This window comes from Tuber melanosporum (assembly GCF_000151645.1).
Source record: "Tuber melanosporum whole genome shotgun sequence assembly, scaffold_1, strain Mel28".
Classification (NCBI taxonomy): domain Eukaryota; kingdom Fungi; phylum Ascomycota; class Pezizomycetes; order Pezizales; family Tuberaceae; genus Tuber; species Tuber melanosporum.
Window position 1 is genome coordinate 1792118 of NW_003298755.1, and position 24024 is coordinate 1816141.

The following is a 24024-nucleotide window of genomic DNA, read 5'->3' on the forward strand; positions in this document are numbered from 1 at the left end:
TGTTTGTTCAACGGGGACGTCAGGAAGCTCTCTATTAGTCTGATTTCGTCCCGACCGCTATTGGCGCCTTTGCCCAGGATGATCCTCCTACGGGCGTTGACTGCAGAAAGGTTTTCCGATGCGACGAGCAGTAGTACTAGGGTCGAATCTAGAATGTCCTGCTCCGTAGCGCTCGGGGATGAGAAGGTCGGGTGTGCAGTCTGAAAGGCTTGCAAAAGCAGGGGTTTTGGGATGGCGATGTTTGTGACAGAGGTTAGTATTGTGGATGGGGCATCTAGTTGGGTTGGGTGGAATTCAATGTGCAGTCTTGTGCCCGGGTTGGAGTTGAAGAAGGCTGTCAGTTGGGTGTATGCTGGAGGTGGGGTTGGGATTGGGCTTGCCATTGTAGTTGGGGAGGGTGAATGGGGTTGGTCGGTTGGCTGGTTGATCGATAGGGGCTGGGGAGGGTTGACTTGATACGGGCACAACACTCAGGTATTGCTGTAGTCTCCATAGGGAAAGGCTTGGTTCTACTGACTTCTGTTGTTGGAATGGGATTATGAGATGGCTCTGCAATGGGTGGGGTTTTGTGTAACTATGATACCGGTACTACCGGTACTCGAGTATGATACTTTCATCTGTACGGTATCATACTCTATCATAGGACCCGTACTCAAATATACACGCACAAACGCCATTCCAGCGGTGCTGTAATACCGGTAGTCACATGATTTCTATTGCCGTAAACGGAGCAGGGGTATCATAACGCCCTCATATCTCCCATTTACTTGTAAACAGAGTCCGAATATACACCTTGCGCCATTCCATAACCAAGGCTGCTGCTTTCGGTTCAATCACCTCCAAGTGCTTGTGGTTCCTTGCAGGAAAGGTCAGAAGAGTACCGGTATCATACAGCACTCGAGGAAGTCGTACTGTGCTCGTGAGGGGGTTCAAGTGTCATAATATATCCAGGTTACCCTTGGTGGAACACGCTCCTAACATACCGGTAACTCCTGCATCCTAAGCGAACACTCCATGTCAAACCCGACAGCCCGAAACCAACCCACCCCTGAGCTGAGCCCCTTCCAAACCACGTGAAACAACTCCTTTGTCGCAGTGGGCTTAAGCGGCATGTTCGAGTACAATGCGGTGCAAGTACTCGTGCTCGTACTGGCAGTGTGCTGGTACTTGTGTGTGTGTAAGAAGGAGCATCTCGAAACCGTTCGAGTATCTTAATTTCCGTTGCCCGATTTGTTCCCTTCACTACCGCGCAGTTGTCATCGCTACCCGTCCCACCCAACTGGGGAAAGAAAGAAAGAAAACTATGCACATCTCATCCCATTCAAGTATCGGTACCGGTATAAGAACGAGAAGAAGAAACGGGAGGAAATAGGAAAAAAGAAGGGACGTGCAAAAATTATTAACACATACGATCCAGCATATTGAGCGAAACCCATTCCTTGTATCTTTGTATGAAAAGAGAAAAAATAAAAAGATTGGGTCGAAGGAAAAAAAAAAAAAAACCTCTGAAAGATATGTCTATAATACAGTATCCCCAAGAAGCGGAAAAGGAAGAAAATAATAATAATTCATTACCCCAAACATTTCATCCCCAAGACCTCGGATCCAACCCTCGCACTGTGTCCGTCTTTATTCGACTCTCTTGAATGGTTAAAAAAAATAGGACATAAATGGGATTTGAATGTTTCCCTCCCTCCCCCAACGTCCATATAGACAAAGAAGAACTCCACATGGAATATAAATTAAAGCCTGTAACAAGCGTATTTTGGGCAGACAAAAATTGAGAAAAAAGAAAAAAGAAAATGAGGAATGAGAAATTGTCGGCGGGAGCGTTTACCAAGGGGCCGGAAGAGATCCTGGCGATTCGTTAATATACGGTGGAAAACAATCAAGTTGTAGAGTGATATTTACCTCCCATGCCACCATAGGCTCCGATACCGTCCCCAGCAGGGTAAGCACCAACACCACAGAAGCAAGCGCAGCTGCAAGCGGCACCAGAGGCACCTTGGTTCCATCCGGTGACGATTGGTGCAGCAGCAGATTTTGTGGCCACAGCTCCGCCATTAGCACTGGTGGTGACGCCAGCGGAGGTCTCACCAATGAGGGTGACAGTGCTGGAGACGCCAGACACCGTGGCTGCGGCACCGGTGGTTGTTGTGGCGGTTCCATTGATCCTGATGGCATTGGCCTTGAAGGTGTCGAAGGATTTCTCCGCAGTTGGGTTGATGGCGAAGACCATTCCCCTTCCGCAATGGTTACCGTTTCTCTGCTTGCAGTACCACCCTGGTTTCATTAGTATCCCGAATGTCTGAAGCGGGATCGATAGGGGGTCTTACAGGTCGGTTCCTTGGCAGTAACGGTGTACTTAAATGTAGGAGCAGGGCTCACAGTGTTGTTGGGGTTGGGCAGGAAGTTGGAGTCAAAAGCGTCCGGGGACAGCTTGTTACAAGGCTTGTCGAAGCTCGACTGAGTAACAGTATGGTTCTGGCTCATGAAGATGAATTGAACGACATCATTGACCTGCGCCATTACCTGATTAGGAGTATAGATATTTCCCACCATACCACCAACGGTGACCTATCCAACATCAGTACAGTTGTTCAGGGCAAAGCCGCTAGGCATCGTCCCCACTGGAGAGGATGGATTGAACTCACGGTATGTGTCATTGGACCAGCAGACGCGACTGGAGGAGCCATACTGGCAACGTATTTGGCCTTGTCTGTTACCGTAGCTGGCGGGGCCGTTGTGTAAATCCCAGCAGGAGCAGAAGTTTGCGCCAACGCAGGGTATGACACTGCAGAACTAGAAGGCATAGCATGCACCATACCGGTTCCAGGCACCGACGCACCATGGTTGGTGGCCAAAGCACCACCGATAGCAGAGAGGAGTGAAATTGCTGAAGAGTGTCTCATTTTCGCTGATTTTTCTTATTTTCTTTCGAAATTGTGCTTCGATGTAAGCCAGAATATTCCAGTAGATATACTTAGGTTTCTTCAAGTAATGACCGATTGAACGCCGCTCAGCGGGAAAAGCGAAAGTCGTTAAAAAAAAGACGAAAGAAAAAGGGAATGTCTTGCTTGCAAGAGAGGGTATAATTTGCACTAGGAGAGTATATTGAGAGGGTATGCAAGAAGATGTCGAGGCCCTGCTCGTGGTGAAAGGAAGGAGAAACTAAAGGGGGTGCTTAACGGAAGAAAAAAACGACTCGGTCCAAATTTAGTGAGCGGGCGAGATGGAGAGAGCGAGAAGTGTGAGATGGGGCGAGGGGGTTTGTGTTTATATTCCAAATTACACTCCTGGTGCCAAGGGAGGGGATACAGTCGAAAAGGATAGAAAAATGTTTTGTGGGAGCACAACATCGGCCAGTACACTCAGTCCCTCAGTTCCTTAGAGGAAAGCCTCTCTGCAGGTACCACCATGCCTGATCCTACCCTATATCGACATCTCCAACAGCGTCGTCGTCATACAAAGTCAAGGAACAGAAGTGAAAAACGTGAAAGAAAAAAAAGAATAGGTAAGGGGGGGCGCATGTCCTGTTGCAGTACTTTCCCTTCCTGGTAGAGAGGTTGAGGCCATATTCAGGAGGTATTGGTTGAATATAGACGGGATGCTGGTACTCGAGTACCACCAAAAAAGACTCTCTACGGGGTTTACCAAAGTTGCCTCCCCTTGTGGTGGTGGGGAGGGGCGTTGTTGGTGTCTGGAGAAGTGTGTCAGAAGGCTTAAGAGCGTTTGAGTTGGGCGCCAACCCCCAAGGGGTTTAGACTACGACTTCTTGGTCTAGCAACTTTTTACCCATCGTGGCTTACCTACCGGTACAGGTACAAGTGCTTCACCGGGATAAGGACTTTTGCCATGGCTACCGCCTTCTTTCAGGTACTTTGCACGGTGCTAGATTCCATAAGAAACTCCTTCCTACGTATCTCGTCTCATCACCCTGTCCTGTCACTTTTGCTAGAGCTCTCTTCTCCTGCACCCTAAACCCAAATTTTGTCGAAGGATGGATGGAAAGGCTGGGTCAGTGGAGTCTCCTATTCTACTCTCCTACCATGGCCGGACATCAACTCAAGTCTCGACACACCCTTGTACGAGTACATCTCTTCTATCCCGCTCCCACCCCCACCCCCACCTTATATTCGCTTCCATATCTTGGCCATTATGGTCAAGGAAGAATAAAAAAGAGACAAAAACTTCATTGAACAAACTTCTAAGCCTATCAACTTGTCTAGGTAGGTATCCAAGCATACTCTACACGAACCCCTTTCCCCCGTCTAATTAAAGAACCTTGCCCCGTCCTTCTGAGATAAGGTATCTACAAGTATTCATGTTCGAGTACCGGTATGCTACCGAGTGTACGAGTATTGCACGATTCATTCCTCAATTGCTTCAGTTCTTACCATGCTGCCGCTGCTGCTGCCCTTCATACAACCCGGTATAATAACCAGCATAATACCAAGACATCATGAGATTACGCAAAACTTCATTCTCTAACAAACCGAGATATTAGCACCGAATTCATGAGGGGGGAAGATAGGAGAATCTATAGGTGCCAAACTTTATATGGCATCAAATAGGGAAGTAGATCGGTTGCTCACCTGCCCCTCCGATAATGGTTTGTGGAATCGGTGGTAGTCCAGGTGGGGGCACTGTTTGACTTGGTAAGCCGTTGATTCCTTGCTCTTCTCCGTGGACGGGATTCTGCTCGTGATCGCTAGCGACTGGGCCCTGAACACCCTGCTTCTGTTTTGTCAGCTTCCAGGTTCCAAACAATCAAGACCTTCTGACGCTTGCATACTGTCAGCACCCCCCTTCCTTCCCCAGCCCTCTGATCTTCCATTAAGGTGTCTACATTTTTGACACCCGGGACTTCCACGTGTGGCAGCACAGCACCCTGACCCACCCGGCCATCCTCTTGGTGTGGTGGATTTGCAACCCCGGTATCCTTTTCACCACTGTTGCCTGTCCCCCTGTCAACATTGGTAACGGGTCCTTCAGGCATGAGGGAAGGGGGGTAAGCAAAGGTATGTATGAACTCACTGATCAGAAGGTGTAGCATCCGGCATTTCCGTCTCCCCCAAAGCTTCCTGAAGGACCTTGTTCACGTCACCGCCAGTGGCTTCGATGCTGTGGTATTTCTAACGTGCTCAAACATTGATCAGCCCGTGCGCTCTTTCTTCTTCTCTTCCCTCGTTTCTCATGCACAAGGATTTTGCGCGGAAAATTAACTAGCCAGGTATTTGCTCGGGTATCAAGAAAGACGCTGAAACTCACTTTGTATTCTTGGAGTGCTTCGTCCCACGTATTGACAAGAATAGAATCATCCCAGATCTCTTCGTGCGTAAGCTGTTCGCTAGAGGACGCCATGTTGGAGATATCCTAACGTGTAGCTATCAGCCTTTTGTTAAAGAATTTTTCTGAGATATGGGTCGTTGGTTGTTAGAAAGCTGGAGCGTGCGCTCATCTAGCTACCAGCAACTTGACTACCGTAGCGGAGGAACAAACCCTCTAAACTTAAAGAGCCTCAGCGTTGCCAAGGAGCGGCTAAATACCTGTATATCCATGCTCGCCAAGCTAACGTGACGGCCGTTTGTGGGCCTCGAATTGTTTTTTTTATTTTATTTCCTTCAACCAACCACCATCTGAACCCCCCACATCTCCAGCGGAGAAGAAAAACATCTATCATACCAACTACAATGTACATCGCCCAAATTCAAACCACTCTTCCATCATCATCGCTATTATTCTACTATTTCACCGAATTGGCACTTTCGAAGCTTTGACGAGCCGTTTCACCATGGTCGTGGAAGTCAAAAAGTTTTTATTGAAGCCTAGACTAAACGTCTCACCTTTCTCCAAAAGGGCAGAAGGTAGGCCTCTCCAGTATCTGGCGACGATGATCAGCGGCTCGCCGTATGGGTCGTTGCCTCGACGTGAGAGATACATATCATTGTATGGAATAGGAAAATTATTAGCTACGATGCTCAGCTGCTCAGTTTTATAGTTTATAGAATTGCATAATTGAGTTTCACCTCTCACTTGATAATATCTAAGTAAATTGTAAACATGAAGCGCTAATTAACCAGCTATCTCTATCCGCTCTCATATCATTGCCGTTCTATTGTGATCTAGATATTCGGGACCCATGCTTCTTCGCACCCCGCCAAAGACACTGGTGAGAATACCGGTATATGATCGACAAGACGGAAAAAAAAACTTTGAAGAACACTGGCGTCGCAACCCCCATCATCCATACGGAAGCCCCTAGACAAACTCCTTCGCTACCTCATGAGTCTCGACTGGCCTGGAATACCAGCTAGAAATTGAATAGCTGGGCTGCCCGGAGTGGCCGGGACGAGTGCTGCTAACAGAAGCGGACCTGGTGATGATAGTTTCCTGGCTTCTATTGGACTCATGACTTCTAGCCGAATATGATCTTGCGGGTATGGTGATTGGAACGGAACAGCTACCATTGTTAGCGAGATTGAAACTCGGCCGGTACTGCTTCTGTTGGCGATCCTGTTCACGGGCCTTCAGGAGACGACGGGACCGGGCCATGCGTGCAGTAGTATGGGTTAAGGAGTCACCATAGACGTATGACTATATCATTCTATTAGTCCTGTCCCATCCTTTCCTATCCACATATTAGGGAGGGGGGGGCAAACAGCGGTGAAGTTGACAACTCCGACAAAACTGACTATGATACCAGCAGACGTAAGGAGAGCATTAAACGAGTATCCGAGGTTCTGCTTTGATGCTGCCGTCTCATTCAGATTACCGAGCAGAAAAAATCCGACAACCACTTCAGCGATTCCAATCGTTACCAGCGAGGATTTAGATCCAAGCAAAGGCCAGCGCTTGTCGAAGTAAGGTTGGAGGACAGAGATCTCGGACATCACCAAAAATGCTATCTAATCTTCAGTAATTGCCTGGTGCCTTAAACTCGGGATTGGATCATTACCACAGAAGATGGAGAGAAACACATTGTTTATTGCGTCGAAGAAGTAAAACTATCTGGAATCAGTTTTATGGATTGACAAAGGGGGCCATGAAGTTCATACTTTCGTTACAACAAAGCTCTTTACCAGGCTAATGCTCGCGGCAACGATAGCCATCAACAGAGAGATCACGCTGCCGCAGCGGATGATATTGAGGATGTAAAATCCCCTAGGAAGAGGCTCCGTGGTAGTCATTTATTTGTAGGCTATTTCCTTTCGTTTTCTTTCCCGCTATTAAGAAGTTTTTTTTTTTTTATCTTGATTTTCGTTGTGTCATACACTCGTCTGCGTGTTTGTTAATACCATGAGCAGTAAAGGGAGCGTGTATTTAGACCGAGTGTCGTGGGTTGAAGTGCTGGAGAAACAAAAGGCAAATAATTGTTTAGTATGGTCCTAAACGTGGTATGATATCTCGCCCGCAGTTCAATGGCGGCAAGCTTCAATAGCGTTGCGAGGCCGAATGAGGGAACATTCGGGCGTTTGCTATATGATGAGGGAAACTCAATGGCGGTCCTGCTGATTGATGGTAGTTATTAAATTTCCGATAGATCTGATAGGACAGATATGGTGCACTTTTTTCCTTTTCTATTGAGGGTATCAAGCCCTTATCAATGGAAATTGCCCGCATAGCATCGTATCATATCATACTATGATATATTATGATACTTACCGTACGTGTCGGTTCGTGGGTTTGCGCTGTTGGGTAACGAGGTGGCATGGGATGGTACAGAGAATCATGAGATGGCACTCGGTATTAGAGGGAACTTTTATGTTGTAATAGTGGAAAATATGGAGGACAAAGGTGTACCAGAACCAATCTTATTTGTGGCCCTCTCTCTAGTTGGGATAAATGGGTCCCTTAAGTACATAAAATAAAAAAACTCTCTCAGAGATGTCATACTACGACATATAGACATTGCTGTGACACAACCGGTGGTACATAGGCTGGATGACGATATCCAACATTTCATAATGAGAATCTGACTAATTCATGCCCAGGTTTAACTGAAAGGAATGTCGGTGTGATAGTGTCAAAGCATTAAACATCAGAAGCTTCTAAGTCTACTCTAGTATAGGTGCTATTTGGGGTGCTAGCTCACACAATAATGGGTGGCAGGGAAAAGGTGGTATCGTACCCATTTCTCGTAGTATCATATACTCGAGTAGTATTATGATGCCTCACTAGAGGACACAACCTCAAGCAGAGTTAATTTCCACGATTTTACTAAAAACGTGCAAAAACATAATTACTTCGTCTTACTACCACTCTCATCTCGCTGCATCTCACCCCTACCATCGACTCTCCCTCGTATCCGTACGATGCCAAAAGTCTGATAGCGTGACCCCAAACCCTATTCCCTATCCACTCCAGCCACATTGAATATATTTAGTTAATCCGCCTGAGGCCATGCCATCCAACCCTAACCCTAGACAGCTACAACACATTTCTTCCCCATTCCTCGATCAGGGCTTCTTCCTAACAAGAAAGAACCCTTTTCTTCCCCCAACTCACATCTTGGAAAACCAACCAACCACAACATCACAAGCGACTCAGCTCAGAAATCAAGCAACCGGGAACCTTCCCTTCAGTAAAACAAACAAACATACGAAATCATGACTCGTGGAAACCAGGTAGGGCTCTTGAGTTGCGACGTGGTCAGTAGTGGTTGTGGTGGGAGAGGGAGGGCTAACCGTGGGGGACTGTCTGGCAGCGTGAGAGGGATCGCGCAAAGGCCCAGAAGGCTGCGGCGAGTCAGGTACGTTTACTTTACAAGGTTTCGCTTGAGATGGCCATCGTATCGTGGCTAACAAACATTTACAGAAAAGCAAGACAACCGTAGGACTTTCCTTCCTCTCTCCTTCCTGCGCCAGCCATCTTAGGCCTCCGCCCAAGCAATCCGGGTCGAAACACAAGGCGAAACTGACAAATCTCCCCACAAAACTAGAAATCTAAAGCCGAGATGCAAAGAGACAAAGACATGGTCGCCCAACTAATGCGCGAAAAGCAAAAGCAAGGTACCCCCCCCACCCGAGCAGTCCCGGGCACGCCTCCCCGCTAAACACATAGAAACACACACTCCGGAATGTCAAGTTACTAATTCACCGCAGCGGAGGAGAAGAAGAAAGCTGAGGCGTCAGGAGCGGGGAGCAGTAGCGGTAGCGGTAGTGGTGGTAGTGGTGGTGGTGGTGGTGGGGGCAGTTCGAAAAAGTAGGAACGATCTCACGTTAGGTTGGGTTGTATTACCGGTACCGGTATACTCGAAGGGAGAGGGGAAGTGGGAGCGGGACGAACGCTTTTTTCTCTCTTCTCATCTTTCCTTTTGCGGCATTGCGAACCCACGTTGCGCTGCGTTGCGGATGGGGGAACTGCTTTTGCAGGCGTGGAATTGTATTTTGAGGACGATCATATCTACTCGCTTTCGTTTCTTTTTACTCAGTGATTCACATCCTTTTGCTCGTTCCCCCCCCGATAAGGCAATTAGTGTTCTATGGGGAGGGTAATTCACCTTAGCTTTTGATTGAGGGTTGTTGTCTGATCATTGCCATAGCTTCCAATCCCCCCTCCTTATATATATATAGTGGCTTTGAGAAATGAAATGAAAAATAAAGTAAAAAGAGCACCTTTATATATTTATTTGTTCGTTTATCGGGAAAGCAACGTCCTAAGTTGTTGCAGCCTAAGAACCCCCTCATAGAGGATACACAGGACCAGAACGTGGAAATATTCCAAGGGATTACTTCAAAGTGACCAACTCCTCAGCACTGGTAGGGTGGATGGCAACGCAATTGTCGAAATCCTGAATCAAAACATCATTCATTAGCTCCCTTCACTCCTCCATCCAACACGTCCCACAATTGACATCACCATACCTGCTTGGTGGCCCCCATTTTCACCGCAACGCCAAATCCCTGGAGCATTTCCGCGCTTCCCAGACCGATGGTGTGCAACCCCACCACCTTCTCCTCGGGTCCGTGGCAGATGAGCTTGTAAGCCGTGGGGCCCTTATGATCGAGCATGGAGTAGTACATGGCGGTGAAAGTGGTCTTATAAATCTTTAGGCTGTCCTGGCCGTACTTCGCCACGGCCTCCGGCTGCGTGAGCCCAATCGCGCCAATTTCTGGGTGCCCGAAGACTACGGATGGGATGTTGGTGTAGTCCAGCTTGGCCTGTGCGAATTTTGGCCCACCGAAGAGGCGATCTGAGAGGCGGCGGCCAGCGGCGATGGCGACTACTATGCTCTTAGCACGAATGCGGGGAAGTGGGGGAAGTGGGGGAGGAGGGGGTACCAGGAGTCAGCTCAACCTTTCCCGAAACATCCCCCAACGAGAAAATGTTCGGCACGCTGGTGTTCTGAAAGTCATCCGCGATAACATGTCCCTTCTCATTCCTCCCAATCCCGACCTTGTCTAGCGCGAGGTCCCCGGTATTAGGCCTCCTCCCAATGGCCCAGAGCAGTGTATCCACGTCCTCGAGCACGCCCGTGCCATTACTATCCTCATAGTGCACCCTCAACTTACCCGTGCTCTCGTCCTTCTCGATCTTGGTCTGCTTCGAGCGGCGGTGGATCTTCATGCCCATATCTTCCTCATAGCGTTTTCCTATTACTTCCTGTACCATCGGGTCGAACGAGCGCAGGAAGTTGTCGTGGCGGATCATGAGATGTGTTTCGCTCGCGAGGGCTCGGAAGATGCCGGCAAGTTCCACGGCTATGTAGCCGGCGCCGACGAGGACGACCTTTTTGGGTTGCTGGTCGAGCTCGAAGAAGCCGTCGGAGGTAATGCCGTACTCTGCGCCCGGGATGTCGGTGGGGACGCTCGGGTATCCGCCTTCTTAAGTTTAGTAATTGGATGGCTTCTATGGAAAGCGAAGGAGTATACCGGTAGCGATTAGAATCTTGTCAGCACCGTATGTACTCTTTTCGCCATTATTGTGGGTAACCTCGACCTCATTCCTGGAAACGAAGCGGCCGTGGCCGGCAATATAGTCGACTTTGTCGTTCTTCAGGTTCCTCTCGTAAATCCCGTTCAGACGCTCAATGTATTTATCCCTCTTCGTCTTAAAGGTCGGCCAGTCAAAACCCTTCACGTCAATATCGAACCCATACCCCTTCGCTTCAGTCAATGTCTCCGCAATTGCCGCCGCATACCAGGAGACTTTCTTGGGCACACACCTGCCATCGCCCGAAACAAAAAGCGCATTAACACTGACCGGCGAATAGCGAGGATGACTATGAAAGGGAGGAAGGAAGGAAGCATACCCAACATTAACGCAAGTACCCCCTAACCTCCCACTCTCAATAATCCCAACCTTAGCACCGTACATGGCACTAGCCCTACGAGCGCTCGCGAGACCGCCACTGCCTCCGCCGATAACGAGGTAGTCGTACTGCTTTGACACGGGCGCCATCCTGCTCGAGGACAAGTGTCGGGATAGGTTGGTTAGGCGTGCAGATGTGGCCTGTGAAGAGAGACGTTTTAATGCTGTGGACGACAGTTTTGATGTTGGGATTTGCGCAGCTCGAGGGAGGTGCGCAGGAGCAATTTAAATAGAGCCTTTTCCCTTTTCCCGAGGGTGGTTGGATTGAATTGAATTTAGGTACAGTGGTGGGGAAACGGAGGGGTGTTCGAGTTTCTAGAAGTGCTATTAGGGCTCTAGCACGTGTGTGTGTGTTGGGGGGGGGGTGGTGGTGGTAAGAGCTGGTGGAAAGTACTGTATGATATTTTTTTTTCTTTCCTGCTTTAACCGTCGAATTTCGGGGAATTGTGTTTAATCGAGTACAGTACAGTGCTGCACATTAGACGCCGAGGGAATGAAGTGGGGGGGAGTATTTGTCACAGAAGACGGGATGCGTTCGGGAGGGGCCCTTCTCCCTCGCTGTTCTTGCACGACTACCATGTGGGCTAGGTAGATAAAAGCGAGGTTGCAATGGACTAGAACATTACCGGAGATATAAAGATTTGATCTTTTTCCTCCCATAGAGACGCTCATAAACCGCGGATGCGAAACACCGATGTCCTCATCTCGACACCTTCACTTCTCCTGGACGCTGGTGCTCACGATGAACTTGATTTCGGGAACCTCCAGGCACGTGGCCCGTCGATCTGGCAGTCTAGATCACTCTCCTTCTCTCGCTGTCAGCTTAGCGATGGCACAATTCACGCTCAATTGGGAAGCATCCAAAGTTGGTGATCGATGTCGGAGAGATTACTGATAAAAGAGGCACTTTCTCTCCCATTCCTCACGTCAGCCAAATGAAGGGCGGGGTCCCGATATTTGTCATTTCCCCGCTGTACTATAGTAACAGTGGTAGTATTTGTACCCGTCGGCGCGTCACGTTCCACAAACCGGCCGAGAGCCCTCTTACCGCACAATACCATAGTATTATGGTCTTGTTCTTCGGGTCCTGCATGATATCCTATCTTCTCCGGAGCTCAACCATTTGTCTGCATACTGGTACGATATAAGACCTAAGGCGCCTCAATACTGATCACTCCCGAACGGGGCGGTGTATATTAAGACCAAGACCGACATGTGCCCGCATAAATCGTAACTGCAAGCCAGACAACCCGGACTGGGCGCTATCCACCTATTCATCTAACCATTCCATACAAAGCATAAGAAGACACCCAAAGCGCCAGTCCTCCTGGTAAATCTTTTTTTTTTTCTCTTTCCTGCCCACTAGAACAACCCGATAAGCGTACTCATGCAGTAAGGAAAAGGAAAAGTCAACAAAAAGCCCCAGGTGCAGTAAAACCGACGCAGGCAGCAAAAGACTTTTCATAAAAAAAAACCCGTTAAGTTCCCCTAATATCACGAGCCCAATATCATACAGGCATATTTCATAGCTCCTCCTTGACCTTCTCACCCGACCCTGCCGGCATTGGCGCAACGGGCTTCCGCATGAACATGACAGAGGTAATCAAGCTTCCGATGACGGGTGCGACGACCCTAAGTACTTGAGCAACGGCAAACGTCCACACCTGAATCGAGACACTCCCGATAGGAGCCTTAGGGAAGGACAATCCCCACTCAACATATCCAGGCACCCAGCCCTCAGGAATCCAGAAAATAGGCTCACGACGGTACCACAACGAGACAGCCCAACCAGCGCCAGAAGTCGAAGCCCAGCGGACAAACCCAGCTTGCGTATCGAACTTTGTGCGAGCAGCGTTGACCGAGCCAGCTATTACCCATATCATAAGTATCAGCGCTGGTCAGTAGCAGTCCCCCACAAGGGCAGCACTTACTCAGCTTCTCCAGGTCTGCAATCTTCCTATCCAAGGTCCTTCGGATCTTCGCCCACTTAGCAAATTCGTCCTGGGAGCTGGTGCCCCGGAGCTCCGCGCGGAGCCTAACAACCTCTTTCTGCAACGCCTTCTGATTCCGAACATCTTGCGAGGTATTCGTAGGGAGACTTGTAAATATCACCCATAGCTGAAGCAACCCTCACATTAGCAGCCAATTATCACGGTACCAATAGTTAATCCAAGCGTGGGGGGGCAAACTGTATTCTTAATAGCCGTAGCACCTAGAGTATTCACGAGATGGGTCGTAATCGCCAAGGCGATGATGAGCATGAGCAGAGAGATCATCGGAAACGAGCTACCATAGAAGGGACCGTGAGAAATATACAAGATGAGGAAAGGAGTGGAGGAAAAGGGGGTATTCGTTCGGGCAAAGAGATTTTTGTTGGTGAGGGCTCTGGTGGAACTGGCCAGTGAGATGAAATGAACAGTTTACAGTAAGGGGACATGGAACCCTAGCCCTTGTGCCACGAGGTTGATTTTTGGCCAAGTGCTGTCAATCTGCACTTAAATTTAACCAAGTTCGGCACTAGTGGTCAACGAAATATCACTCGAATCGAGAGAGAGAGAGAGAAGGAGAAAAAACCGCGCAGATAGGCTATTTATTTAATAACCCCCAAAACACAGGCTCCCATATGGCAATTTTCCTCGGAAGAAAGCTGTATCATAGGGGAAAAAAAAAATCCTTATTTCGTGTACACCGACTCCACCCACACCTTATCACTCGAATTGCGGCTGCACTATCGGTTGCTGATTCACAAGATCGTGGAACACACCCAGCCAGTCGTAAAACCGTGCGGAAAGTTCCAAAGAACCTTCCAGAAGGCTCTCCCTCCCTCTCCAACGTTAACCATCCCGCAAACTACGGAAAACACCGCGTCACGTGTATCATCGAGGACTTCTATCCGGAAAAATAACATGCGACGGTAACCCCCCCCCTCCTCACCTCCCCCTTATGATATACACAGGACCTCTCCAGGTCTCGGCCCCCCCATAACCGTAATTGCAATCCTGATCATTCACGAGTTTTCACTCGAACGCTTGGTGGGTAAGTTTGTGCTGGAAGCACCAAGTTGTTGTATTATGTGATACCCGCACAAGCGCCGAGAGAGAGAGAGACATTAATAAAAGGGCACAAAAACTCGCCGAATAGCTCGGGGCGATCGGTACTTCTCTCCGACTGCGAACACAGCGCGGTAATTCGGAGCAGGGTCCGATTGCTAATTCCCTCGTTCACGTTGATGGGGGAGAGCAAGCCTTGTCTTATACCGCAGGGCACTTACGGTTTCAACCCCCGACTTACAAATCTATCGGAAGGCTCGATACGGTATCGTCAACATCCATAGTACAGGGGATGGCGAGCAGAGCAATCCATAGGTAACGGCCAATATATATCAAGCCTACCGTACTCGAGTATAGTGCAGAGCTCGTCCAATCAACCACTGTCAATAACTAATCATCATATCATAATACAGTAAGTGAGAGTCCAGCTAACACTCACAGGTCAGGACCTAAAAATCAAACCCCACGCAAAAGAAAAGAAAATAGTAAAAAGGTCCAAAAACTCAACCTCGAGGCACCTGCCTTCTTACCCCAACGTAATATCAATCGACAATTACTGATAGACAAAAATGCCCCTCCCTTACCCCCAGCTCCGACCTGGATCCCACTCACACCCACCAATACACGCACGCACACACACACACTCAAACATAGACCCCGCACCTTCTTAACTGGGGGGCGGGGAAAATACAGTACGAGTACGTGCAAAATCCGCATCAGACAATCCAGGAATATGGCGATGGAAGCATGAATAAGTCAGACGGAAGTTTGACTTACTAGTGGCCTAAGATGAGAGCGACAGAGTGGTTGGTTAGGGAGGGAGGGGGTATGATAAGTTATCACGGATAGGCGGTCCGTTCCCACTCGCTCACTCACTCGCTCACCCGCGTGCGGGTATATGTGTGTGTATGCTGTGCCACTGTATATCATACGATATAAGCCGGGATTGGGGCGGAAGGGAAGGGTAAAGGGCTTCTTATCGAATTCCCCTTCGAATCTAGAACCCGATGCCACCAATCCAGTTACAGTGCCCCCGGTGCGAGAGGCGGAGGGTAAGGGTTCGCTAGGCATTCCTGGTTTTTGCTGACAAGTTGCGCTACACATGCCGAGAGGAAGGGGTAGGGCGGTAGGGCGTATGGGTAAACTCCGCTTTGGCCAGCTACCGTACCGCATCAGTCGATCGATCAATCAGAGCATCTGTTGTCCCGCTGCTGATCTCCAATGTTCGGTTCTGCTAATCGGGTATAACGGTGGCATTGGAGGATTTAACTCGGGGGATATGTAAAAAAGTTAGCAAGTGTCGGGCAGCATCTTACTGTGGTGCTAAATATAACGTTGGCGGGTTATCGATATATAAGGGGAAGGAGGGGAGACGTGAACCACTGCTACCCGCTCGTCGAACGCATCCTCGACGATCACTGAGAGAATAACGCACATAATGGGCAAGTGTAAAATGAATCGCCTCAAATCGCCCGGGAAACGCGCAAGTCCCCAAGGAGCGGTCCGTGGCTCGTTACAACTCAATGCCCATCTTCGAAGGAAAGGAAAGGAAGGGAAGAGGGGGAAAGGAAGAATCAACCCCCCCCCTCCTCTCCTCTCTGATTGATAAAGGAGAACTCCACACAACAGCACATGGTTCCTACTGCCATGCAACCAATACTTAAACAAGAAAAACGGCATAGGCACAAAAATCCTTGCTGTCATCGGTGCACAGGACAAAAGTGAAATAAAATTGGAAGAGTCCAGCCCTTTCTAGCTGTGAGATCCAGATTCCTTGCATGAGAATTCCACGAATTCCATCGGAGAGAAAAAGAGAGAGGAGGACGATACCTCTATACTCGAATACGGTACTTCCCTCTCCCCTCATCAACGAATGGGAAACCTCTATCCACCCCCTACCACAGTGTGGTGAGAAAAAAAGCAACGAGGAGCCCACATGGGACAAACGGGCAATCAATCAAATGCGAGAGATCCAGAATCTGGGCAAACCAGCCAACCAATTCACCAGATACAGGGCGGGATTTCTGAACATAATATATTATATCCCGAACCACCTACCCCCCCAACTTACTTAACTTCCTCCAATCATCCCAGATATTAGCAAATCTATGGCTCATTAGGGAATTTTCTCCGCGGATAATGTGATCCATTCGTTCCATTCCACCCCCCTTCTCGCCCCTCTCCCTCCATCCCCTCACCAGACGAGACACCCTTTTAGTCAGGTCAAAGATAACATCAAGTTCCCCAGCAAATCGCGAAAAGATCGCCATCCACCCATCCACTCGCCAATTAAAATATTAAACCGCCACCTCTCCTCACTCACTCTATAAATACTCAAGCCAAACCAATCCAGACCCACACGGGATCCCAAAGGCTTTCCCAAGCGCACAGCCTATTCGTTCGTTCGTCCAAGTATAGGGTACTCGAGTACAGTACTCGACCCTGCTGGCGACATACATGGTAAGCCTCGCCTTTACTTCGTTTTTATTATTGCCCATTTGTGACACACTCTGCCCACCCTTCATCGATCATAGAATTGATTAGGATGAGGGGTGTATCGGGCCAGTGGTATTGTGGAAGTGGCTATTTGGCGGTGGTGTTGGTAGTGAGTCGGTGCGGTACAGTACGGTGCAGTGGCTAGGTGTTGCTTTCGTTCCTTCCTGCAGTACGAGAATTCACAACGCCGCCTGCACCGAAACGGGGTACTCATAGACAGCAGTAAGTACCGTGTTGGTTTTAAGTTACATGCGCGCAGGTGGGCAGACTTGCTGTTATAGCCGGCTATCCATGTAACTAGGCGAGTACCGCAAGTAAGGTAGTCAGGTAGATACTCGAGTACCATATCGTGCATATGCCCTGCGGCAGCCAAAGAAGTGGCCTCCAATGGATAAGCAACTGGAATTTAAGAGCTTCAACTAGAAGGCATAAGTTAGAAACTGACCAGCAGAAGGCTCGTACTGTGCACCTAGGGCTCACCGTGTACTCGTACGGTACAGTACGGCACCGCAGGTTCACATATCTCATACGTGTACCGATATGATACATAAGGGCACCGCGACACTTGTACTGCAGAATTTGGAGGGGTTATGCTGTCTGGGAAGTAGCAAGTCATAGGTTATCTTGGGGGACGGCGACCGGCCGACCAACCGGGTAATTGCGACTCCACCATCACACAAGAAGCCTAGAGCGTAAGAGCGCTCGCTCACTCGCTATTCTGCTGTGGCCACCGTATCGTGGTGGACTGTCGTACGGTACTTCTCCACTGCAGCGCTATCCGTTAACTCTAAACTCAAACTCACCGAAAAATCTACAGGCCGCTATCTATCCTGGCAGCCGGGAACTCGAGGGTCTGTGGTAAGCACGTCGGCGTCCAAATTTGTTGTTTCCGGGCTACATTATCATGTCCAACGGCACTTTTCTAATCTCACCTAGTACAGATTCAAATAGCACGTGTTATAGCGACTTTTATTTAGCCCTTCATGTATAATCACTCCCGGTGTGAAAGCATTGTTCTCAACGTACCTCGAAGCGGAGCCTCACGGCTGAATCAAAAGCTCAGGAATCCTAACACCAGATCCCGCATAGAAATATTAGATGACGCTTACACCTTTCTTACTCAGCTTTCTACGAGCCTGCTGCCTGTTAGGTTGAAAAACACAAATTGTCCAAACTTCTCTCCTGAAAACCTTATACACCGACAGACAATGGACACAAGCTGGCACCGAGTAGGTTGACACCGGGAGAATAAAAGCCCGACACGGTGAAATCGGCCGGAGAAAGCATCTGCCAATCGTAACAGCGAGATAAAGCATATCCCCGTGCCCCATACCTTCACCTTGCTGTACTGGTCAGCATTTCAGGCATATAGCCACAACTCGCTCAAACCCCATGCATCGATTCACGCAGTATTACCCACGATGACAATCTCCTGCTCGACGAAACCCGAGCTATCAGGCATGCCCCCCCCCCACACACACACAAAACTGTTGCGCTGCTTGCCACTATGTCGTAGGTTAATTGTTACAGCGAGAGGGGAATGAATGCCTGTGTTGTCAAAAAAGAGCTCACAACCCAAGTATGGCTGTGCGCCAAGCGTCAAGGCTTGGCTCATAATGGAGCATTCGGTTGGCAGTGGGCACCCCACGAGCTATCACTCGGCGTGCACCACCCATGGAGCGGCAGCTTGGGCAGAATGCTTCCCCAATGGACAGCAGTCTCGACTCTTGGCCCCTGGGCTCGATGCTCGGGGATGCTCTGGTGATAAGAAACCGCTGAACTAGAAGGACAGCTTCGAAGGGGGCGGGAATTGATGACGAGGTGGCAGCCCAAGAAGGGCGATATGTGAAAGGCCAATGTGCGAGAGCTCTTTGGTTAATTTGGTAATAACTAGTAGTTGAGAGAATAGGGGTATTTTCCCGGAGAGAAATGTGCTCCAACTTAACCACCCTAGATACCAACACTAACGGGGACCCGAAACAGAGTCCTAGTATATATAGCAATCGCCGCTACCAACTGTTGGGTGAACTTTGCGATGAGTGCCCCCGTGTGGCACACCGCAGCATATCCATCACCCCACCCCCACCGTCAGTACCGGCGATGCATCCAAAGAGACACACAATGTTCCAACAGCATCTGAAAATCCTCATTAATTGGGGAGTATGAGAGTATCCGCTAATCCCCAATATAATGTTGCTTACTTACTCGCTCGCACCCTGAATCCTTCGATACTAAAACCGTAGTATTCCCCGCCTGATCGGCGGTTGTTAGAGAGAAAGGGGAAGGGGGATGTTTGTTGAACCTCGTTCCAGCTTCCAACGGGAGTAGCCGCTAAGGGTCGTACGTCTTGGCGCACTCTTCTCGAACCAGTATCACAGATTCACGGGAGCACTTCTTTTTTGTATCTGAGGCTGGTATCATCATACACATACGGTACCGGTAGTATCGCACAAGGCCCGTACCGTACCGGTATGTCTATAGTGTCTAAAATTAGGAGGGCTCTCATAAGTACTCATACAGTACTCGGGGGTAAGGGTATTTGGGGCCCGGTCACACAAATCCACCAGCATGTTGCTCAAGTAATCGCCGTTTCTCCTTTCGGATGCTGTCCCGACCTTCTCTCTCACCGAAAAAAATACTCACTAGCTATCACTCGAACTTCCTAATCCGGTCTAGCAATATATATAGGTGTGAATGCCACACGGTCCTGATGGAGGCGGGGCCCGACTTTGGTCAAGTCCCGAGTACGCTACTATAGGCAACAGTGCCTGTGCGGTCTGGATTGAAAAAAGATAGTAATCTCCTGGAATATCTACCGGGTCGTACAGATAATATAGCACACAACACCCAGATGTAAAGCCTCACCTCTCCTGCACCGCACATCTCGAGCACGTATGATACGTTTTGTATCTGGAATGTAGATATGGTAAATGTTCGTACTCTCATAACCAACAAGCAAGCCGGAGTGTGATTGGGACTCAAGTTTATTCCAGAGCACCTTAGGTATAAGGACATGAGATACAGAGCCGAATACTTTAAGATGGCCGATATATAGAGGTCGACCATTCCAAATTTCAAAGGGTGTCTTGCCAGTTGGATGTGCAGAAGTAGGAGCTCAATTACGAAGATAAACAGCTGTCTGAAGGGCCTCAGCCCAAAGCTCAGAGGGTACTTCATTCTCATGAAGCATTGAGTTAACCATTTCTAGCAGAGTATGATTCATTTGCTCAGCAACACCATTTTGTTCTGGAGTATATGGAACTGTATACTCATGGATTATTCCAGACATGTTTAGATAGTCCGCGAAGGCGGAGGAGGGCGTGGTACGGTCAAGACGGTGATCCAGTAAGGCTTCATATTCCAACGCATTATCTGATCTTAAGAACTTAATCTTCGAGTCCTTCAGTCTCTCAAGTTGGGGGTGTAAAGTCTTAAATGCCTTGAATGCCTCTCCCTTAGTACAAGAGATTGAAACAATAACAAACCATGAAGCATCATCTATCCATGTAGCAAAATATTTCATTCCACTAATAGAGGAAATTGGAGCTGGACCCCAAATATCAGTATGAATTCCCTCAAGAATCTTTTCTGCACGAGGCATCAGTACTCATGAGGGCTGCCGGTGTTGTTTTCCTTTAAGACAAGGCAGACATGGCTTATCTACCACTGTGCCAGAAGCAATCTTCATCCCTAAAGAGTTCTTCGAGAGCAAGTGAATTGAGGCTAAACTGAGGTGACTAAGACGTCGATGCTATGTATTTAGAGTTTCCGTAGCTGTACGTAGTGTAGTTAAAGGTGCTTGAGCTACTTGAGTTGGTGGAGGAGGAAGGTTTTCATCCATAACCTGTGAGTCTGGTAAAGGGACATCAGAGTGGGCTGCATTCTGTGATACTACTCTGGAAGTGGAGCATGTAGTAACAAGAGCAGCTGACCGAAGTCTGAGTTGATAAAGTTGCCTAATAGAGTAGCCATACAATACGATGTGATTTCCTTTCACCACTGTCACACCACCTGGTGACGAATAGTAGCTAGCACCACGCTCTTGCAACTACCCCAATGAGATCAGACTGATATCCCCGAAAGCTGGAGCATGGTAAACTCTACTCAATGTAACAGTATGACTCCCGGATGGTGTAACAATAGGAAGTACTGCTGTTCCGATACCAATTGCATCTACAGTTTCCCTGTTTCCAACTCGAATACGTTGTAGTGTAGTAAGTGAATAATAGTCATGGAGTAAGTCGCTAAAACAAGTAATATGATTTGTACATGCAGAGTCAAGATACCATAGCGGTATGAAGTCACCAGTAGTGGGAACATCAAGGTCCAGCGAAGACAGAGCGCACTCAGAATCATCATGGGTTGAGATATGAGTGGAGTGCTGAACTGGTAGAGTTAGAGGTTCCACCCTTCCTGAACTGGAGAATGGGTGACGCTGTGGTCTTTTCTCAGGATACTGTTACCAACACTTCTCCGATGAATGATTCGAGCGGTGACAGTGCTTACATGATAGACGATCAGACTGAGGATAGTGATGCTGGACTTGCTGCCGATTGCCTGAATGTCCAGAGGCTGACTGATTATGATATAGGACTTTTCTGGAAGTCAAACTCTGGCTCTTAGCACCACTCATATAGAGTGCTGTAGGAGCATTATGAGGATTGTTGGATTGTTTAGTGGCCTGTCGCAATTCCTCAGCCGCAAGTGTGTGGTGGACCAGTATGAGACTTACTTGCTGAGTGAGGGTGAGGGATGTACGAATAGTGGCCACGAGTTGATTATAAGATTTAGGGAGACTATCCAAAATCTGATTAATGAGCTGTAAGTGGGAAAGATTGATCACAACAGAGGTCAGCCGAAAGAAGAGATTGTTATCCACGGCAATATAGCTATCAATCGTTTGCTCAGAGCGCAGATGCAGACTCTAAAACTGCAGCTGGATAGCACTCTGATGAGCAATAGAGTTGGCTTCAAACCGTTGAGTAAGAAAAACCTAAACCTCCCGAGTACTATTTATAGACAAGAGCATAGAGAGATGTTCTTCGCTAATGTGTGATTCAATAAGGTCTAAGACCTTTGCAGCCCTAAGTAAGTCATCTGTAGATACAATAGCAGCGGCCTTCGTAGCTGCCCGAGTCTCCTTTGCTGCCTCTGCTGCGGCCTCTCATCCAGAGCCAGTAGGGTCAACAATGTTCCATAGCTGCTGCACATGGAAGTGGTTGGCCATACGATGCTTCTATAAAGTCCATTTGTGGGCTGTAAGAAGGGGATACTTGAGGGCCCGGGTGCCCTCAGTAGTACTACCTGTTGTAGCTGGAATCAACAACATGACTCAATAGAATAGAATAGAATAGAATAGTAAAGGCAAGGAGATAGAAATATTGAGTAGCCTTGAGAAGAGAAATAAAAGACGTAGTATAATAGGCAGAGCGCTGATAACAAAATCAGGAAGCTTAAGGACTCATAACCTGTGAGTGTGTGTGTTCCCGGAGTAGGAGAGAAGAAGCTTGATTTTCCAAATGCAAAACGAGAAGAGATCCTAATATACTACATCCACTAAGCAGTCACACCGAACACTGTGGCCTATACCATATAGGCCACCTTTCAACACCAGGCAGTAGCCACCTTTTCAATATGACGCAGTAGTGATACCCTTATTCCGACATCCAACTATAAGAGGTACCCAATGTGGTAAACCACTTATAATTAGATCAGGTGTAGTCATAGATTGAGAAAACGAACAAAAGTCTTTTGACTAAAGGAAAAGAAAGAACTACCTCTGTACGGCGGACAGGGACTAAGTCCAACACCCAGTCCAAGTCCAACTTCAGGTCCAGGTCACATGCACCCACCGCGACTTCACCAAAAAAAAAAAAAAGGCAAGGGTCTGGCGCAAATATTTTGCACCTTTGCCACCTCTCTTCACTCTTGCACCAACCCGCACAATAAATTTACTGCACCTGTCTGCGCCTGTGCAACGAGGTCACCGGTACTGTGCTCGTAACTAATACGGTATGATACGTACAAGTGCAACACAACCTGTCGTCCCCAAAGCTTTGAATCGCCCACCAAAGGGAGTTTACTTTATCATGCTTTTTCTCTCCTGGGTTCGCACCCGCAGTGGTGGGTATTTGACTTACCGGTATATATATAGAGAGAAGATAATCATGTCTGAACAATAGCGCTGCCCCTTTCTCGGCCAAACTTTTGCTACCACCCAAATCTTGCCAAAAGTGGAAACACCTCAGCTGTTAATAGTAACAAGCATCGACCCAGCCACCTGTATTCTGTGCTACCATGAATTGGTGGTAGCATTGGAAAAGAAAGGAATAACTAAGGATCAAAAATATAACTTGGGAAAGTAAAGTAACATAAAGTAAACCAAAGCCGAGAAAAGGAAAGGTCTCTCCATGGTGATGCAAATCGGGGACAGGTGAATAACGAGCTGGGCGGCGGCGGCGGAAAGTATGGGCGCATGGTCTAGCACAACCGTAACATGAAGCAGTTCCAACAATTAGGTGTCTTTATTACTATCCTCATTCTTCCTCTCGGCGATAAAGGTTGGGGGGGGGGGGTAGAAGAACGGAAAGGAAGGGGTGGAACAGGAAGGGGATGAGGAAGACTTTGCGTAGGATAGGACAAAGTCGTCAGCCTTAAATATTGGTTCGTACACGGAGCCATCCGAGAGAGCGGGGTGTGTAGTTTGTCATTATCATTATCATTATCATGATTGATTGTGTTCAGCACAAAGCACAATTTTGATAGCCCAATTTACGATACATTTTCTTCCCGATACTCGTACTGTAATGTAGTAGTCTAACTCCCAAGGCGGGATATAAGCTTTATCCCAATTTGACAAAGCAATTCCCTAGAACGTTCCCAAGCTTCCATTACTCCGAGAACATTCCTCTCGGTGCCCTTGTCCAGAACCGATATGATACGGTGCCGGTAACTCATATTGCGCAATCCCCTTTTCCATCCTTCCATTCCTTGGAGAATTAACGAGAGGGCAAGAAAAAGAAAAAAGGTAGCTTAGTTAAATTTCCACACCACTCCCAGCCCACCCACCTACCGCACCGGTACTCGAGTACAAGTACGACACGACATGACACCAGTTGCAAAGTGTCGAGCCCTACCGGTAGCCCAGACGAGGCCAAGAGAAGCA

General features: G+C 48.3%; 5 protein-coding genes, besides 1 other annotated feature; 1 reads left to right on the forward strand and 4 right to left on the reverse strand.

Annotated features, from left to right (window-relative positions):
* Positions 1-1652: 1652 nt before the first annotated feature.
* Positions 1653-3230, reverse strand: GSTUM_00003946001 (uncharacterized protein). XM_002835122.2 has 4 exons: positions 2655-3230; positions 2337-2577; positions 1912-2283; positions 1653-1856 (listed from the first exon to the last, which is right to left on the reverse strand). The coding sequence occupies exons 1-4, from the start codon at positions 2910-2912 to the stop codon at positions 1834-1836; spliced, it is 894 nt and encodes a 297-aa protein (XP_002835168.1). The 5' UTR covers positions 2913-3230; the 3' UTR covers positions 1653-1833.
* An 835-nt stretch (positions 3231-4065) lies between these two features.
* Positions 4066-4146: a sequence feature (Short protein (GSTUM_00003947001, CAZ79290.1) was converted to a misc_feature.).
* A 27-nt stretch (positions 4147-4173) lies between these two features.
* GSTUM_00003948001 (uncharacterized protein) lies at positions 4174-5451 on the reverse strand. XM_002835124.2 has 6 exons: positions 5272-5451; positions 5038-5135; positions 4951-4959; positions 4796-4823; positions 4596-4737; positions 4174-4487 (listed from the first exon to the last, which is right to left on the reverse strand). The coding sequence occupies exons 1-6, from the start codon at positions 5362-5364 to the stop codon at positions 4387-4389; spliced, it is 471 nt and encodes a 156-aa protein (XP_002835170.1). The 5' UTR covers positions 5365-5451; the 3' UTR covers positions 4174-4386.
* Positions 5452-8485: 3034 nt separating this feature from the next.
* GSTUM_00003949001 (uncharacterized protein) lies at positions 8486-9519 on the forward strand. XM_002835125.2 has 5 exons: positions 8486-8627; positions 8708-8752; positions 8818-8832; positions 8942-9011; positions 9105-9519. Exons 1-5 carry the CDS (start codon positions 8610-8612, stop codon positions 9206-9208), a joined length of 252 nt encoding a protein of 83 aa, XP_002835171.1. The 5' UTR covers positions 8486-8609; the 3' UTR covers positions 9209-9519.
* An 86-nt stretch (positions 9520-9605) lies between these two features.
* On the reverse strand, positions 9606-11992 carry GSTUM_00003950001 (uncharacterized protein). XM_002835126.2 has 6 exons: positions 11708-11992; positions 11255-11628; positions 10875-11167; positions 10284-10823; positions 9867-10225; positions 9606-9793 (listed from the first exon to the last, which is right to left on the reverse strand). The coding sequence occupies exons 2-6, from the start codon at positions 11401-11403 to the stop codon at positions 9731-9733; spliced, it is 1404 nt and encodes a 467-aa protein (XP_002835172.1). The 5' UTR covers positions 11404-11628; positions 11708-11992; the 3' UTR covers positions 9606-9730.
* Positions 11993-12489: 497 nt separating this feature from the next.
* GSTUM_00003951001 (uncharacterized protein) lies at positions 12490-13808 on the reverse strand. XM_002835127.2 has 3 exons: positions 13503-13808; positions 13245-13431; positions 12490-13180 (listed from the first exon to the last, which is right to left on the reverse strand). Exons 1-3 carry the CDS (start codon positions 13587-13589, stop codon positions 12837-12839), a joined length of 618 nt encoding a protein of 205 aa, XP_002835173.1. The 5' UTR covers positions 13590-13808; the 3' UTR covers positions 12490-12836.
* Positions 13809-24024: the final 10216 nt, after the last annotated feature.

Bases quoted from the DNA above. Each gene is read 5' to 3' on its own strand.
- GSTUM_00003951001 (XM_002835127.2), bottom strand. From the start codon at position 13,589: ATGATCTCTCTGCTCATGCTCATCATCGCCTTGGCGATTACGACCCAT. The intron at 13,432-13,502 runs GTTTGCCCCCCC...GGGTTGCTTCAG, and splicing joins CTACGGCTATTAAGAATACA to CTATGGGTGATATTTACAAG. The intron at 13,181-13,244 runs GTAAGTGCTGCC...TATGGGTAATAG, and splicing joins TGCAGACCTGGAGAAGCTGA to CTGGCTCGGTCAACGCTGCT.
- GSTUM_00003948001 (XM_002835124.2), bottom strand. From the start codon at position 5,364: ATGGCGTCCTCTAGCGAACAGCTTACGCACGAAGAGATCTGGGATGAT. The intron at 5,136-5,271 runs GTGAGTTTCAGC...TGAGCACGTTAG, and splicing joins AAGCACTCCAAGAATACAAA to AAATACCACAGCATCGAAGC. The intron at 4,738-4,795 runs GTATGCAAGCGT...ACAAAACAGAAG, and splicing joins AAGGAAGGGGGGTGCTGACA to CAGGGTGTTCAGGGCCCAGT.
- GSTUM_00003946001 (XM_002835122.2), bottom strand. From the start codon at position 2,912: ATGAGACACTCTTCAGCAATTTCACTCCTCTCTGCTATCGGTGGTGCT. The intron at 2,578-2,654 runs GTGAGTTCAATC...GATGTTGGATAG, and splicing joins CTGGTCCAATGACACATACC to GTCACCGTTGGTGGTATGGT. The intron at 1,857-1,911 runs GTAAATATCACT...ACGAATCGCCAG, and splicing joins AGCCTATGGTGGCATGGGAG to GATCTCTTCCGGCCCCTTGG.
- GSTUM_00003950001 (XM_002835126.2), bottom strand. From the start codon at position 11,403: ATGGCGCCCGTGTCAAAGCAGTACGACTACCTCGTTATCGGCGGAGGC. The intron at 10,824-10,874 runs GTATACTCCTTC...AAACTTAAGAAG, and splicing joins CAAGATTCTAATCGCTACCG to GCGGATACCCGAGCGTCCCC. The intron at 10,226-10,283 runs GTACCCCCTCCT...AGAGCATAGTAG, and splicing joins AAAGGTTGAGCTGACTCCTG to TCGCCATCGCCGCTGGCCGC.
- GSTUM_00003949001 (XM_002835125.2), top strand. The intron at 9,012-9,104 runs GTACCCCCCCCA...AATTCACCGCAG, and splicing joins GCGCGAAAAGCAAAAGCAAG to CGGAGGAGAAGAAGAAAGCT.